The sequence below is a fragment of the Heterodontus francisci genome, chromosome 13, assembly GCF_036365525.1.
Source record: "Heterodontus francisci isolate sHetFra1 chromosome 13, sHetFra1.hap1, whole genome shotgun sequence".
NCBI lineage: Eukaryota > Metazoa > Chordata > Chondrichthyes > Heterodontiformes > Heterodontidae > Heterodontus > Heterodontus francisci.
Window position 1 is genome coordinate 25,758,582 of NC_090383.1, and position 15,965 is coordinate 25,774,546.

Consider the following 15,965-nt stretch of genomic DNA (forward strand, 5'->3'; position numbering starts at 1 on the left):
ATTCTATGATTCTTATATATGTGTTTATGTGTATGGCTACATATATAAATAAAATTTATATACATGTTTGTTTGTCTCTGTGATATATCAATAGATAGCTATATTTATAATATATAAGGCTGTGTGTGCCTTAGACTCAGTGAACCTGGCAGCGCCGATCCCATTCCCAACCCTTCCATCTCAGAGGGTGAGCAGAGAGTGCGCGTGCGCACTTGCAGCCGCTCGGAGGCCATGTTTGGTGGTAGTGTTGGATCGTGATTTTTGACGGTTCCGGGAAGAAGCTGTTGTTATTGTGAGGCGGTTTATTCACTTGAAGCTTTTTTTTTTGTATGTGTGTTAAATATCAGGGGGTTTGGAATGAGTGAGAGGCGCTTCCACCTCCCGCAGGAAGGTCTCACCAAACCCTCCAACTTGTTCTAGTTCTTTTTGCCCGGCGCGACGATGAGTTCCCACTCTCAGGGAAGCTTCGACTTGTCCCGGAGGAACCCACAGGAGGACTTCGAGCTGATCCAGAGGATCGGGAGCGGCACGTACGGCGATGTTTACAAGGTTCGTGTGCTGCACACTAGGCCCGGGCGGGGACGGAATAAGCGATTGTTTGCTAAGGGGAGGTGGTGCTTCAGGGTCGGACTTGACCCCCCCCCCAGCTGACAGGGTGGTCCTCCCCGCTTTTCAGTGGGGGTTGACTTGTTTATCTTTCGCCCGCTTTCAGCAGTAGCTCCGTAAGGAGCGACGTGTGCGTTTGGCCGTTGGTTTTGCGGGCAACGTCGGGTGCCTATTTGTTAACTAATTAAAAATATTTCCATGTTTCAAGCCTGAATTTGGGGAAAAGTTGCTGGATAGTTATGGCGCATCTACAGCCTAAGCCATTATTATAGTGCAGAAATTCTAGGTTAGGTAAGGGTAGTGTCGTAGCTATGTTACAGGACTAGTAAAATCCAGTGAGGGAGAGTTCAAATCCCACCAGGGCACTTAGAAATGTTTTCAAAAAAATCTGGAACCAAAAAGTCAGTATTAATTTTAAAAGAAACACAACGTTATCATTTGTTGTTAAAACTCAACTGGTTCACTCGTGCCCTTGGGGAAGGAAATCTGTTGTTCCTACCCAAGTCTGGCCTGTGTGCAACTGCAACCTTGCACCAATGTTGTCCATTCTTAACTACCCTCTGAAGTGGCTGAATGAGCCATTGGTGTCAAGGCAGCTAGGGATGGGCAATATATGCTGGCTGTGCCAGAAATGCTTACACACTGAGTGTAAAAACATGTGAGCATGAGTAGGCCTTTCGGCCCTTTGAGTCTGCTCCACCATTTGATAAGATCATGGCTGATTGTGGCCATAATTCTACTTTCTTGTCTACCTGCTATAACCTTTGAGTCCCCTATCAATCAAGAATCTATCTAACTTGGCCTTACACATATTCAATGACCCAGCCTCCACTACTCTCTGGGGAAGAGAACACCACAGACAAACAGCCCTCTGAGAGAAAAACATTACTCCTCATTTGTTTTACATGGGACACCCCTTATTTTTTAAACTGTGTCCCCTAATTCTAGCCTCTTCCAAAAGGGGAAACATCCTTTCAGCATCCACCCTGTCAAATCCCCTCAGGATCTTGTGTTGCAGCAAGATCACCTCTCATTCTTCTCAACTTCAAACTGTTCAACCTTTCCTCATAAGATAACCCCTTCATCCCAGGAATCAGGTAAGTGATCCTTCTCTGAACTGCTAATGCAATTATATCCTTTCTTAAGGAAACCAAAACTGTGTGCAACATAAAATAAAAAAATCCAGAAAATTATGGTGTGAGTGACTAATGTCATTATGTATCCCATGCCATCATTTGCTAGGACTTTAGTTACTCCATAGAGAACCTTGCTGAAAAAGTTGAACAACTAATTATTATAGTTTCCCTCCACCCCCGCACCTTCATTTAAAATCAATGGCAAGATCGAGTTTGCTGAGTAACGCCATTGATAGCCACTTACACCATTATGGAACAGTGCTGGAGTGCTCTGTACCAGTCAAGTATTCCATCACTTAGCAGGTTGCCCAAGGGCAATATTTTACTGACTTGCCCTAGGAATTTCATTGGAATCTTAAACTTCAATTAAGTAATCACATAATGTTCTGACAGGTTCTCAGCTGGTATTTATGTCAATGTTTGTTGAGCTTGTGTGATATGCATGGGATAGCATACAATCCACGAGACAACTCTTAAACATATGGGGGTCCCTTGACACTGATCATTAAATATTTACACTATACTGTGGTTTCAGTATACTCATCACAAAATCAAACTCAACCTGGAAGTTATGTCCATATGTACTGCAACCCATTCCTGTGTTACAGATCATACCTATTGCTCTTAAATGGATCCATATTAAATAATCCGTTACGTTCATTGTTGGAGTCCGGTACGTTGTATGTCTATCAGATGTTGGTTATGCTGTGTCCGATCCACCTTTACGCTCACTGTATTGTATTCTAATTTTACCAGCAAGTGAATTTGCCACTGGAAGATCAGGGAACAAGCACATCAATTAATTAATAGTGTTTATCATTGCAGCAAATTCTAGGCCATTATTGGTCCTGGGATGTGCAGTACTGTACATCATTATTACAGGTAGTTGGTCACATGGTACAAGATTGTTTGGCAAAATCTTTGCTTTCTTTTTAAACATATTTTAACATCTTGGCGTGTTAGCTCTCTGGGTTTGGTTGTCACTGTCTTGCTGCATTCCAAACTTTGGAACAATGTGCCCTTTTCAAAAAATCCCTTGCCCATTTAGAGAATTTTTTTGTTGGCCTGTTAACAATGAGCATCATTTGCAAAATACTTTTTTTTTGTAGTATTTTAAAACTTTTGTGGAGGAATCTTCCTTAATTGAAACCTGTATCAGTGATGCCACAACGGCATTTGGAAGATTTTTGTGGGTTTTTGTTTTCTGCTGTTTTCCTTTGAGTAAAAGTAACTTATTAGATATTACAGAATGTAAATGGCAAACATGTTGCACAATGATTGTAGTATAGAGCATTTGAACTAATAGCATGCGGTGATATTGCCTGGAAGTTTAAGGTTTAACTGGTTGTTCATTACCAACTCAGAATTCAAGATTCAGGTGCTGGTGTTATATAGGTAGTGTATAATTGTCTTTCCACAAGTTAATGTTTTACCCTTTGTTAGTCACAATTGTTTAAGAATAGTAAGAGAGATACGTTTGGACATTATAGGTCTCTTAGTTTAAGGTCAGTTGTAGGGAAGTTTCTAGAATCTGTTTTAGGGACAGTGACTGAGCATTTGGGCAAACAGTTGATCAGAGATCCAGCGTGAATTTGCAAAATGTAAGTCACGTCTAATGAACCTAGTTGACATTTTTTAAGGAGGTAAGTGGTAGATAAGGGAGTGTCTATGGATGTTATTTGTATGGACTTCCAGAAAGCATTTAATAAGATTCCACATAACAGAAATTAACAGAAATGAAACTGCATGAAATTGGAGGCAACCTATTGGCTTGGATGGAAATTGGTTAGGAGATGAGAGACAGGGTATGGATAATGGGTATGTACTTAAATTGGTAGAATGTGTCTAGTGGTGTCCCCAAGTATCTGTACTAGGGTCACAACTTTTCATTATATTTAGAATTGACTTTGATGAAGGAATAGAGAGCCGTCTATATAATTTGCTGGTGATACTAAGTTAAGTGGTGCAGTAGATAGTGTAGATGGGAGCAGAATGTTGCCAAGAGACATTGATCGATTGTGAATGGGAAAACTGTGGAAAATGGAGTTCAGTGTGAGAAAGTGAGTGTTCATCCCTTTTGGATGTAAGAACAAAGATAGATCACAATATTTTCTGAAATGGTGAGAATCTAAGAACTGTGGATGAGCAGAGAGATTTAGGGGTCCAAATACAGAAATAACTAAAAGCTAGTGGGTAGATGTAAAAAAACAATTAAAATGGCTAATGGAATATTGGCCTTTATCTCCAAAAGGGCTGGAAGTTGTTACAGCTGTACAGAGCATTAGTTAGAATCCATTTGGAATGCTGCATTGTGTTGTGGACACCATTCCTTCTGAAGGATATATTGGCTTTGGAGGGTGTGTAGTGCAGGTTCACAAGAATGATACTGGGACTAAAAGAGCTAAATAATGAAGACAGGATACATAGACTAGGATTGTATTACTTCTGAATTTTGAAAACTAAGGGGTGATCTGCTTGGGTTTAGGATGATTAAAGGATTTGATAGAGTAGATTGAGAGAAAATCTTGTTCTGGACTTTCCCACCAGAGGAAAGAGGACGTAACTTTAAAATTGGAGCTAGACCATTCAGAGGTGATATCAGAAAGGACTCCTTCCCAAAAAGAGTAGTGGAAATCTGGACTCTGTGAAGCCAGAGCAATTGTTAATTTTAGAAACTGAGATTGATAGATTTTTGTTACGCAAGGTTATTGAGGATTACGGAACCATAGTGTGTAGTTGGAGTAAAAATACAGATCAGCTATAATCTTCTTGAATGACTGAAGAGGCTCGAGGGGCTGAATGGTCTACTCTTCCTGTGTTTGCACAATTTACTGGAAAGAGATTAATGACAGTCAGATGAATGAAGGTAGTAGAGAAAGGCCTCAGGATTGACCTGTTTGCATTTTGTAGAATCATATTTTGCATTAACTATAAAATTCTTAAATTATTTGTAGGGCAATGCAATGCACATCCTCCAGAAAAATGTAGACTTGGGGAAGCACAGTTTCACAGGGTGGTGGCACCATTTGGTACCTCGCCCAAGTAGCCACTCCTGATGTGTAAGATTGAGTAGTGAGTGTTGGCAGGCTATTTAACTATGAAAGCCAAGCCCAGTATTCATCCAGCATCCACAAATGTGTATTAATCCAGCAGGAATCATTGGATATGTAGCAATCAGGAATGTAGTCCTTGCCTGATTTATTTTATTTACTTATTTGCTTTGCTATCCTGGGGATTTAGGGGGCAATTGTAGCCCTAGCTAAATTCAGTTAACATTAGCAAAGTTTGTGACATTCTGGTATAAATGCTTAGTTCTACACAAGGCATGACTCATTGAGCATGCTGAATCATGATTGTTTTGAAGGCTGGGAAGAATGGGATTTATGGGTGATAAGGGGGAATATAGCTTGTGCATGTTTGATCTATAAATAGAAAAATTATGATGACATATAATTCATTTTAAGGAAGCATAGTTAGATATTCTTAACTTGCAAAAGAGCAGTAGAGATAATGGTAAGGATAGAAAGAATAGTATAGGGTGCTCATCAAGAAGATACTTTGAGTACTTGTTGAGGAAGGAGGGAAAGTGACTACTAGCAAATTATCTATAAAGTAAAAGAATAAAGCGTGAGCCTATTGGTGAATGTTGGCAGGTTATACTAATGAAGGGAGCATCACAACTGAGACCCATCTTGTCCTCATGACTTCCATGCACTTGTATCTCCATCTGAAAATCTAAAACTTTTGACTTCCTTGATGTCAGTCCAAACCTCTCCCAAAGTACATACATGAATGCTTTTGAAAATACAACAATTTTGAGCTAATAGGACAGTTTTAAAAAAAATTTCACTTCAGTCAGATTTAATGTAATATTTGGAACAACATATTAAAATTAACAGCTTGTGAAGTAACTGCCTGTAGTATTGAAAATAGCATGTGTACACTTGAGCAAAATCCCTGCTCCCCTCTATGTGCTTTCCTGAGCTTCCATTTTTAAACATTTTGTTCTCTGGTGCTGTTGGTAGGGTCACATTTATTACCCGTTCCTAATTTCTCTGAGAAGGTGGTGGTGGGCCTTCTTGAAGTGGTGCAGTCCTTATGCTGATGGTGCTTCCACAGTATTGTTGGCTAAAGATTTTTCAGGATTCTAACCCAGTTGTGCTGAAGGAACAGCAATGCATGTCAAAGTCACGATGGTGTGCAACTTGGAGCAGTGTTTGGAGGCAATGGGGTTTCTGCGATCTCCGCGCTCTTGCCTTTCTCAGGGGTAGGGGTCATGGGGAGGGAGATTCTGTTGATGAATTTGTGGGCGGCGCAGTGGTTAGCACCGCAGCCTCACAGCTCCAGTGACTCCGGTTCAGTTCTGGGTATCGCCTGTGCGGAGTTTGCAAGTTCTCCCTGTGGCCGCGTGGGTTTCCGCCAGGTGCTCCGGTTTCCTCCCACAGCCAAAGACTTGCAGGTTGATAGGTAAATTGGCCATTGTAAATTGCCCCTAGTGTAGGTAGGTGGTAGGAGAATGGTGGGGATGTGGTAGGGAATATGAGATTAATGTAGGATTAGTATAAATGGGTGGTGGTTGTTCGGCACAGACTCGGTGGGCCAAAGGGCCTGTTTCAGTGCTGTATTTCTAAATAAATAAATAAATTTGTTGCTGTGCATTCTGTGGATCATGCACACTGCAGTCAGTGTGCCGATGGTGGAAAGTGCGGCTGTTGAATTCTGTAGCTGAAGCACCAATTAAGCAAATTGCTGGATGGTGTTGAGCTTCTTGAGTGGTGTTGTGGCTGCACCCATCCAGGTAAGAAGTATGTATTCCATAACACTCCTGACTACCCTTGTAGATGATGGAAAGGCTTTGAACGACTTCATGCACTGTCCAGCCTTTGCCCTGCTCTTATGGCTATGTTATTGGTATGGCTGGTCCAGGTAAGCTTCTGATAGTGGGGACCTCCAGGATGAGGGTGGGAATCTTGGCGATGGCAGTGCCATTGAAGATCAAAAGGAGATGACTACACTTTCTCTTGTTTGAGACTGTCATTGCCTTGCATTTATGTTGTAAATGTTACCTGCCGCTAGTTAAATAAGCATGGACGTTGTCCAGGTCCTGCTGTAAGATAGCAGGGCTGCTTTCATTATTGGAGGAGTGGTAAATGGAGCTTAATGCTGAATCGTCTGAGAACAGCACTATTCCTGACCTGATGGAGGGAAGGCTATTAATGTAGTTTGAAGGAGCTGAAGATGGCTGGGCTGAGGATGCTTTCCTGAGTAGCTCCTGCAGTTTCATGACTGAAAGGTTTGTGACAAGTACAGCTATCTTCCTTTTGTGTTGGATATAATTCCAGCCACTGGCAGGTTTTTCCTTTGATTCCCATTGACAGCAGTACCGTACTTGGTCAGATGTCTTGCTATCCTGGGCAGCTGCTCTTGTATCTCCTCTGGCATTTAGCTCTTGTTTCCATATCTGGATTAAGGCTGTGATAAGGTCTGGAGACGATTAATTTTAACAGAACCTGAACTGAACAATGGTGTGGAGGTGATTAATGAGTGGTTGTTGCATGATGGTACCATTGATGCTTCCTTCCATCATTTTTTTTTTTAACTGTAAGGAAGCTGATAGACTGGCAGTTAACATATACAGGCAATTTTATACATTTTCAGCTAGGAGTGAGTGTCATAGCTGTACAAGACAGTTGGGCTAGGGGAGTAGCTAGCTGTGGTGTGAAGGGCTTCTTTCTGATGTCTGTTTTTTCTTTCAGTTTATGTACATTACTCTTCCGGTCAGAGATGTTCAAATCAGATCTGATGTGGGGAGACTAGACTGGTCAAGTGCTAAGTATACACCAGTCTGTAGCCCTCAAACTTGAGTGTTCAGAAGTGGGAATTGTGCCAACAGAACAGTGGGAGTGATGGAACACAAGTAACTTGGCAGTAACAAAGGCATTGAAGACCGAATCAAGGCAGCTGTGGAATTGTTCATTGGAGGCAGTACTGGGTGGAGAGCTAGAGGAGATGAGGTTTTGAGAGTTGGAGATTTTTAAACCAGGAGTTAAGGCTGTTTGTAATGAAGTGGGGAAGATGTGGATGGTGAGGGAGATGAAGAAGCCTTTTAAACTTGGGAGGAGCTGTGCCCCTAGCCAAGCTGTTCCAGTGCAGCTATAACACTGGCATCTACCCGACAAGGTGGAAAATTGCCCAGGTATGTCCAGTACACAAAAAGCATGGCAAATCCAATCTGGCTAATTACCATCCCAGCAGTCTACTCTTAATCATCAGCAAAGTGATGGAAGGTGTTGTTGACAGTGCTATCAAGCGGCACTCGCTCAGCTATAACCCGCTCACCAATGCTCGGTTTGGGTTCCGCTAGGGACATTTGGCTTCAGAACTCCACAGAGTCTTGATTCAAACGTGGATGAAGGTGAGGTGAGAGTGACTCCCTTTGACATCAAAGCAGCATTTGACCGAAGATGGCATCAAGGAGCCCTAGCAAAATTGAAGTCAGTGGGAATCATTGAGGGTGTGGGTTGGGGTGGTGGAAATCTGCACTGGTTAGAGTCATACTGAGAACAAAGGTTGTGGTTTTTGAAGGCCAACTATCTCAGCCCCAAAACAGTGCTGCAAGAGTTCCTCAGGATAGTGTCCTCTGCCCAACCATCTTCGGCTGCTTCACCAATGACCTTCCCTCAGTCATAAGGTCAGAAGTGGGAATGTTTGTTAATGATTGCATGGTGTTCAGTACCATTCACAACTAGTTAGTTATTGAAGCAGTCCGTGCCTGCATGCAGCAAGATCTGGACAACATTCAGGCTAAGGCTGATGAGTAGCAAGTAATATTCACGTCACACTGGTGCCAGGCAGTGACCACCTCCAACGAGAGAGAATCTAATCATCTCCCCTTAACGTTCATTGGCATTACCATTGCTGAATCGCTCATCATCAACATCCTAGGGATTAACATTGACCAGAAACTGAACTGGACCAGCCATATAAATACTGCGGCTACAAGAGCAGAACAGAATTCTGTGGCAAGTAATTAATCTTCTGACTCCCCAAAGCCTGTCCACCATCTAGAAGAACACAAGAACTAGGAGCAGGAGTAGGCCATTCGGTTCCTCGAGCCTGCTCCTCCATTTCATAAGATCATGGCTAATCTGATTGTACCCTCAACTCCACTTTCCTGTCTGCCGCCCATAACCCTTGACTCCCTTGTCGATCAAAAATCTATCTAACTCAGCTTTGAATATATTCGATGACCCAGCCTCCATTGCTCTCTGGGGAAGAGAATTCCACAGACTAATGACCCTCAGAGAAAAAAAATTCTCTTCATCTCAGTCTTAAATGGCAGACCCATAATTTTTAAACTCTCCCCTAGTTCTGGATTCCCCCACAGGGGAAACATCCTCTCAGCATCCATCCTTTCAAGTCCTCTCATGATCTTGTTTGTTTCAATAAGATCACCTCTCATTCTTCTGAACTCCAATGGGTATAGGCTCAGCCTTTCCTGATGAGATAACCCCTTCATCCCAGGAATCAGTTGAGTGAACCTTCTCTGAACTGCTTCTAATGCAGTTGTATCCTTCCTTAAGTAAGGAGACTAAAACTGTACCCTGTACTCCAGATGCAATCTCACTATAGCCCTGTACAGCTGTAGCAACACTTCCCCACTTTTATACTCTATTTTCCCCTTGCAGTAAACGGCAACATTCCATTTGCCTTCCTAAACACTTGCTGTACCTGCATAATAACTTTTTGTGATTCATGTACCAGGGCACTCAGATCCCTCTGTACCACAGCATTCTGCAGTGTCTCCCCATTCAAATAATATACTGCTTTTCTATTCTTCCTGCCAAAGTGGACAAGATCACATTTTCCCACATTATACTCCATCTGCCAAATTTTTGCCCACTTGCTCAACCCTATCGAAATCCCTTTTGTAGACTCTTTATGTCCTCTTGAAAGCTTTCCTACCTATCTTTGTGTCATCAGCAAATTTAGCTACCGTACATTCGGAGGCTTCATTCACGTCATTGATATAGATTGTAAATGGTTGAGGCCCCATCACTGTTCCCCGAGGCACAAGTCAGGAGTGTGATGGAGTACTCTACATTTGCCTGGGTGAGTGCAGCTGCAACAGCACTCGAAGGTCGACACCATCCAGGGCAAAGCTTCTCGCTTGATTGGCACCCCCATCCACCACCTTAAACATTCACTCCCTCCACCACCGACACACGTGGCAGCAATGTGTACCATCTACAAGATGCACTGCAGCAACATGCCAAGACTTCTTTGACAGCACCTTCCAAACCTGGGACCTCTACCACCAAGAAGGTCAAAGGAAGCAGACACATGGGAACACCACCACCTGCAAGTTCCCCTGCAAGCCGACCTGACTTGGAACTATATTGTTCCTTTGCTGTCGCTGGGTCAAAAACCTGGAAATTCCTTCCAAACACCACTGTAGCTGTACCTATATCACATGGGCTGTAGTGGTTCAAGAAGGCAACTCACCATCACCTTCTCAAGGGCAACTAAGGGTGAGCAACAAATTCTGGCTTTGCCAGAAACATTCTCAACCCATGAACAAAAAAAAATGTTGAAGCTGTGTGCAGTGAGCTGGGGAAGATGTGGCTGGTGAGGGAAATGAGGAAGCCATTCAAAGTTTGGAGTTGACAAGACCTCACTGGATGGTAAAGTGAAGATTTCTGTAGGGTGAGGACATGAGGGATAGAAATTGGAGGAGACTGTACAAAGGGAGCTGAAGTAAATAGGAAGTCATCCAATGAAATGTCAATTGATAAGGGAGGAAATTTCAATGAAGAACTAAAGCTTTGGAGCAAAGTAGACAACAAAAGCTTTTTTAAAAAAAAAGGTGTGAAAGAGGGCAAGCTGTTTTGAAGGAGGAAAAAACACGAGAGGAGTGGTAGTTAAAGAAGCTTAAATGGGACCCGGCAATGATAACCAGCCTGTCGCCATGGCAGCTTGGATTGGCAACATGGAATATGAAGCCAGGTGGGATGTCTTCATTGAGGGGGAAAGGAGTCATTGTCTGTGAGCCAGGCCACAGTGCTGACAGACTCAACCTGGCTGCATGCATGAACGAAGAGGACTGTAATCACGAGTAGTTTAAACTGGTACTGGGGAGATAGAAGTATTGTAATAAATTGGTAGCTTAACTAGTTAAAACTACTTAATATAACTACCAATTATCAGTGATATTTCTAAACTTGAAAACTAATTAGTTAAATAAAACACAATAGAGATGGCAGAACACATGATGTGTTGCAGCTGTAGCATGTGGGAGCTGGTGGACACCAGTGTGATCCTCTGCAACCAGATCTGCAGTAAGCGTCTGTAGCTCGAGGAACTTTGGCTCAGAGTTGATCAGCTGGAGTCCGAGCTCCAGACACAGTGATGCATCAGGGAGGGGAAAAGTTATCTGGACACTTTGTTCCAGGAGGTAGTCACGCCCCCGGGTTAGGTACTTCAGATTTGGTCCATTCTCGGGGAGAGGAGGGTGTGACTACAAGTGAGGCAGGTGCAGGTGTGGGGATCCAGAAGCTAGCAATGGAGGAGCCTCAGCCCTTATACTTGTCAAACAGGTTCGAGCTTCTTGCATCTTGTGTGGGCGCGAGCAGGAGCCACAAGATGAGCAAATTGACCACAGCATGTGGTGCAGTGGACCATTCAAGATGGGGAACTACAAAGGAAGGTCATACTACTAGTAGTAGGAAACAGTATAGTTAGGGGGATAGATACTGTTCTCTGCAGCCAAGAACATGAATCCTGTAGGGTGTCTTGCCAGCCCGGTGTCAGGGCTAAGGAAATCTCCTTGGGAGTGGAGAAGAACTTGGAGGGGAAGGATCCAGTTGCCATGGTCCATGTGGGTACCAATGACTTAGGTAGGATTAAGAAAGAGGTTCTGCTGAGGGAGTATGAGCAGCTAGGGGCTAAAATAAAAAGGACTACAGAGGTAGTCTCTGGATAGTAATCTTTGGATTACTACCTGAGCCACAAGCAAATTGGCATAGGGTGAATAAGAGAGCATTGAATGCGAGGAAAGGTTGTGTAGGTTGGACCTGTATTCATTGGAGCTTTGGGTTACAAATACAGGATGCAAAAGAAACTAGATGTGGCCAAAGGAGTACTTTAAAATAGAAACTTAGGAAAGCATAATTAGAAGGGGGCAGCATGGAGTTAGCTAAAAATGCAAATGCTATTTTCAGGACATTTATATTGGGCTATCAGCATGAAGCTTACTCAGAAGCATCACATTAGTTGCATAAGAAGAAATCGTTCCTCCAGATATCTAGCAAAAAAGCTGGTATATTGCTACTTCAAATGAAATAAATGTTACAAGTTAATGTTTTGTTGCTACAGAAGTTAATGTTAATGGGGTAGAGCTTCCATATTGGCAATCTAGGTGGAAATTGTGCTTGTAATTACACTGGTTATTTGAAGTGATGTTATAAATCAAAGTTTGGCTCTAACTTATTTGTATGTTACTAAACATTATTTCTTCCATGACCCAGTGCAATTGGGTAGTGTAATTGAACGCAATTTTTTTCCTTCCATTAAAAAAATTCCTTGATATGAGAGGTTTTATTAATAAAGCTGAAAATGGGTTTATCACAAATAAGCATTTCAATAGGTGTCTAGTCCACCACCTATGGGTAACTTGATTTTAAATCACTGCAAATTACTCTCTTTAAAGAAAAAACACAGAAGCATTTACATTTTCACCTGGTGGATTGTAGTCAGTTTGATCGGGGGCGGCAGGGGGCGGGTGTGTGACTTCCAGCATGATGTTTTTAAACCAGGCTTAAGAGATGGTGGAAACTTGATTTTTATTTTTGATGTAACTTGCACTTAAAATTCCTCGATCTTTTACACTGATTTGACCAATTTTTGGGTGAATTCCACTGGTAAAGCTAGTGGAAACTAGAATCTTTTATATTTGGTTTATCTGAAATAAAAACACTGTTCTAGTTTGGGTCTGCATGAATCATTTTTTAAAATTTTTGGGGGATGGGTAAAGAATGGGCACCTTGGGGGAGGTTGGAAATGCACAAGACTGGCAACAATCAACAAATGTTGATTTTTGCCTGGAAGTGGTACATGTGCGCTGAGGACATGATTGGTTACAGTTATGATGTCCCATGCGATCAAGTAGCCTGCCATCACTCAGTGATGTGCTGCCCAGAAAATGAAGGCATTCTTATCAAATAATCAAGTGACTTTTTTCAAAAGTACTTTGACATCTTGACTGTCAGACTATACTCCTATTTTGTCTAGCTCTAATGTTATCTTCACTGTTCAGAGTGAGATGAGAATACTTCATTGAGATTGGTTAAAATTAATTGCCCCAGTGTTTTCTTGTCTGTAGTTTATAAATCCTAAATATACAAACTCCCCCTTTCCCAACAAAGTGAATTGTAAATCCTCATTCACAAATCCCTGTGTGGGCATGCCCCACTCTACCTCTTCTGTGCCCTCGCTCTGTCTTTCAGTCCTTGGACTAATGTGCAGTGGTCCCTGCCTCAACTTCACTAATTGTAGCAGAATATTTGCCTTTTTAACCCTATTCTCCAGAAAACCTCAATAAACCTTTTTTCTTTGCTTTGCTATACCTTTCCCTGTCTTTAAAATCCTCCTTTAAAACCTATCTTTTCACACTTATTTCTCGGCCCATCACCTGCTGCTTGGCGTCTCTTTCTCCTCTATGAATTACCTTTGGGCATTTACTATGATAAAGGGGCTATATAAATGCATATTTTTATTGGTGCACATTTCAACCTGCTCTCTTTTCTCCTCCACCTCTCATAATGGATTATTTACTTTATGGACAGTTTTCATAAAAGCTGTTAGTTTTGCATTTAGGAATCTTCTGTTTCTGCATGTATATTTTTAGTATACTGATGCAAGCTAGAATGCAGAATTTATTCAAAAGTAACACATTTTCTTTGATATAAAACAACTTGCATTTATATAATGTAGTAAAACATCCATATGAATAAGACTTGGCATCAGTGACCCAATGTAAAGAAAGATCTCTACAAGAGAATAGGTAGTTGAATAGATATCCTCCATTTGAACCCAAGAACATCACTAAGCATCCGGAGTGCAACATAACTTATATAAACTGGACTTTCTAACCAAACAGGTTAGTACAACTCTGAGCATCTAAACATTATATTGTAATAGTGGTTGCATACAACTGTATAACATTCATTTCCCATTAGACAAATTATAATTCCCATTTTCATAATGATAGGTGAACAATAACGTCTGTGATACAACTATTAAAAATCTGAGGCCAGATTATAATGAGCCAATGTTTGCTTTTATTTGAATAACCCACCTGATCAATTGATGATCTCAGGAGAAACATCACTTATGAAGCATGTTAATTCAAGGCCTCCTCTGTTTTACAGATGGAAGTTACAGATCTCATGACACTATTCAAAGAACAGTGGGGAGTTACCCTGGTGTGCTGGCCACCATTGTTCCTTCAACACCACCAAATGTAGATAAATTGTCCATTCAAAATAACTGCCATACTGTTAAATCAAAATGTCCTTTCTAAGATAAAGCAAAAATCATATCCAGTTGGCAATGTCATTTAGAGGAAGCCAGGAGGACTTTGTTCCAGTTTGCTTGTTTATTTAATCAGTTATATGGATGGAGTCCACTGTGTTAACAGGCAGCAGGCTGAAACACCAGGGTGTGTCCATGTCCATAGTCTACGCAGAGAAAGATTCCAAAGCTCAGATGCGGGGACGACATTCCTCTGTACACCTTGCGGCATGTCCATATTACAGTTGACTCTGGAAAGGCTAAGGGTTCCAAGGAAGCATTGCAAGGAGAAAGAAATTACAGGGATATGGGGAAAGAGCAAAGAAGTTGGACAAACTGTATTGCTCTTTGAAAGAGCCAGCAGAGACTTGGTGGGTCGATGGCCTCCTTCTGTGCTATGCTATTTGATGATTCTATAACTATTACCAAAAAGTAATTAATCTCATTGATCCATATACACAATAACAGAATCAGATTAAATGTGTTCAAGTAGTTAGAAAAATAACATCTATGCAGGATATTGAGGTTTCATTCCTTGAATGTTAGGGGTAGTGTAACTAAAATTCCTCCATTTCATAAGAGATGTTAACCGTGGCAAAATTTAAATTTAGAATGAGCGTTTGTGTTTTATTAGACTTTTTCAGTGAGTTTACCACATAAACAGTACCGTCAAATAATCCTTTTAAAGTTAAAATGTTCAGTTGGAATTGGGTCAAAATTGATAGCATATTCCTTTTGAGTTACAGGAGCATGAAACTTGTACAGATTCCCACTTTAATTGCATAAAAAGTAATCCGTCTACCAAGTAGCAAAAATTGTCATATAAAGTCATTTCAATTAAAATATATACTGTGTATTGAATGTTTTGTTGCAGAAAACTGTAACCTAATCAAAGGGTTCAAATGACTTTGTGTAAGCTTTGCTTTCATTATTTACAATTTATAACTGCTGTATCTGAATTCAGAAGTTGTTACACCCTTTTAATTCACTCTGCAGTGTATATCTCTATTAAAAATCTTATATCTCTACACACTTACTGTCAACTTTTGCCATTTATCAATTCCTATTTTGACAAGTCTACTGGGCCAGATTCCTTAACAAAGTGCAAGAGGTGTGCTGTAGTGCCCCAGTTTTGTGCCTTCCAGCTCCTAAGCCCATTGCATAGAAACTCGTGTGCTCCAAACAACTCTGCTTCCCACATAGCTGGAAATTTTGCTATTTAACTGTAACAACTTAAAACTAAAACATAATTTTCAGATAGGGACAGAATGTATGACTTTAAAATAACTAGATTATGTCTGCGTTCCCTGGTCCAATTCTGCCCTGTTCTCTAACACTACTAGGTTTCTGTGGAACTCTATTTGAGATTGACTGACTATATAATGCAATCCGGATACTTTTATCTGTATGAAATTGTATGTTGCATTTTTACAATTTCAGTGAATGTTCTGTTTCTTTTAAGAGACATTTTATTGTCACTTGTAATACTCAAAAGAAGGTTACAGTGTTCCTTTAGAAAGTAACTTGGTTACAGGCCAATATATTTAAAAACAAGCTGTATATTTTATTTTGTAAAAAGGAAATGTGACAAGGCAGCAGTAGTGTTCTCGTATGCTCTCATTTACTCTCACTGTTGTCCTTCAGGATTTCTGA

At 41.2% G+C, this 15,965-nt stretch overlaps 1 protein-coding gene across 6 annotated transcripts in view; it reads left to right on the forward strand.

Annotated features, from left to right (window-relative positions):
* Positions 1-209: 209 nt before the first annotated feature.
* The window catches only part of map4k3a (mitogen-activated protein kinase kinase kinase kinase 3a), a 316,653-nt gene continuing 300,897 nt past the window's right edge, over positions 210-15,965 (forward strand). For all 6 annotated transcript variants that reach the window (XM_068044552.1, XM_068044553.1, XM_068044555.1 and 3 more), the window contains exon 1: positions 210-549. In XM_068044552.1, the coding sequence (XP_067900653.1) occupies positions 442-549 (108 nt within the window). In that variant the 5' untranslated portion in view covers positions 210-441. The remainder of the gene's footprint in view (positions 550-15,965) is intronic.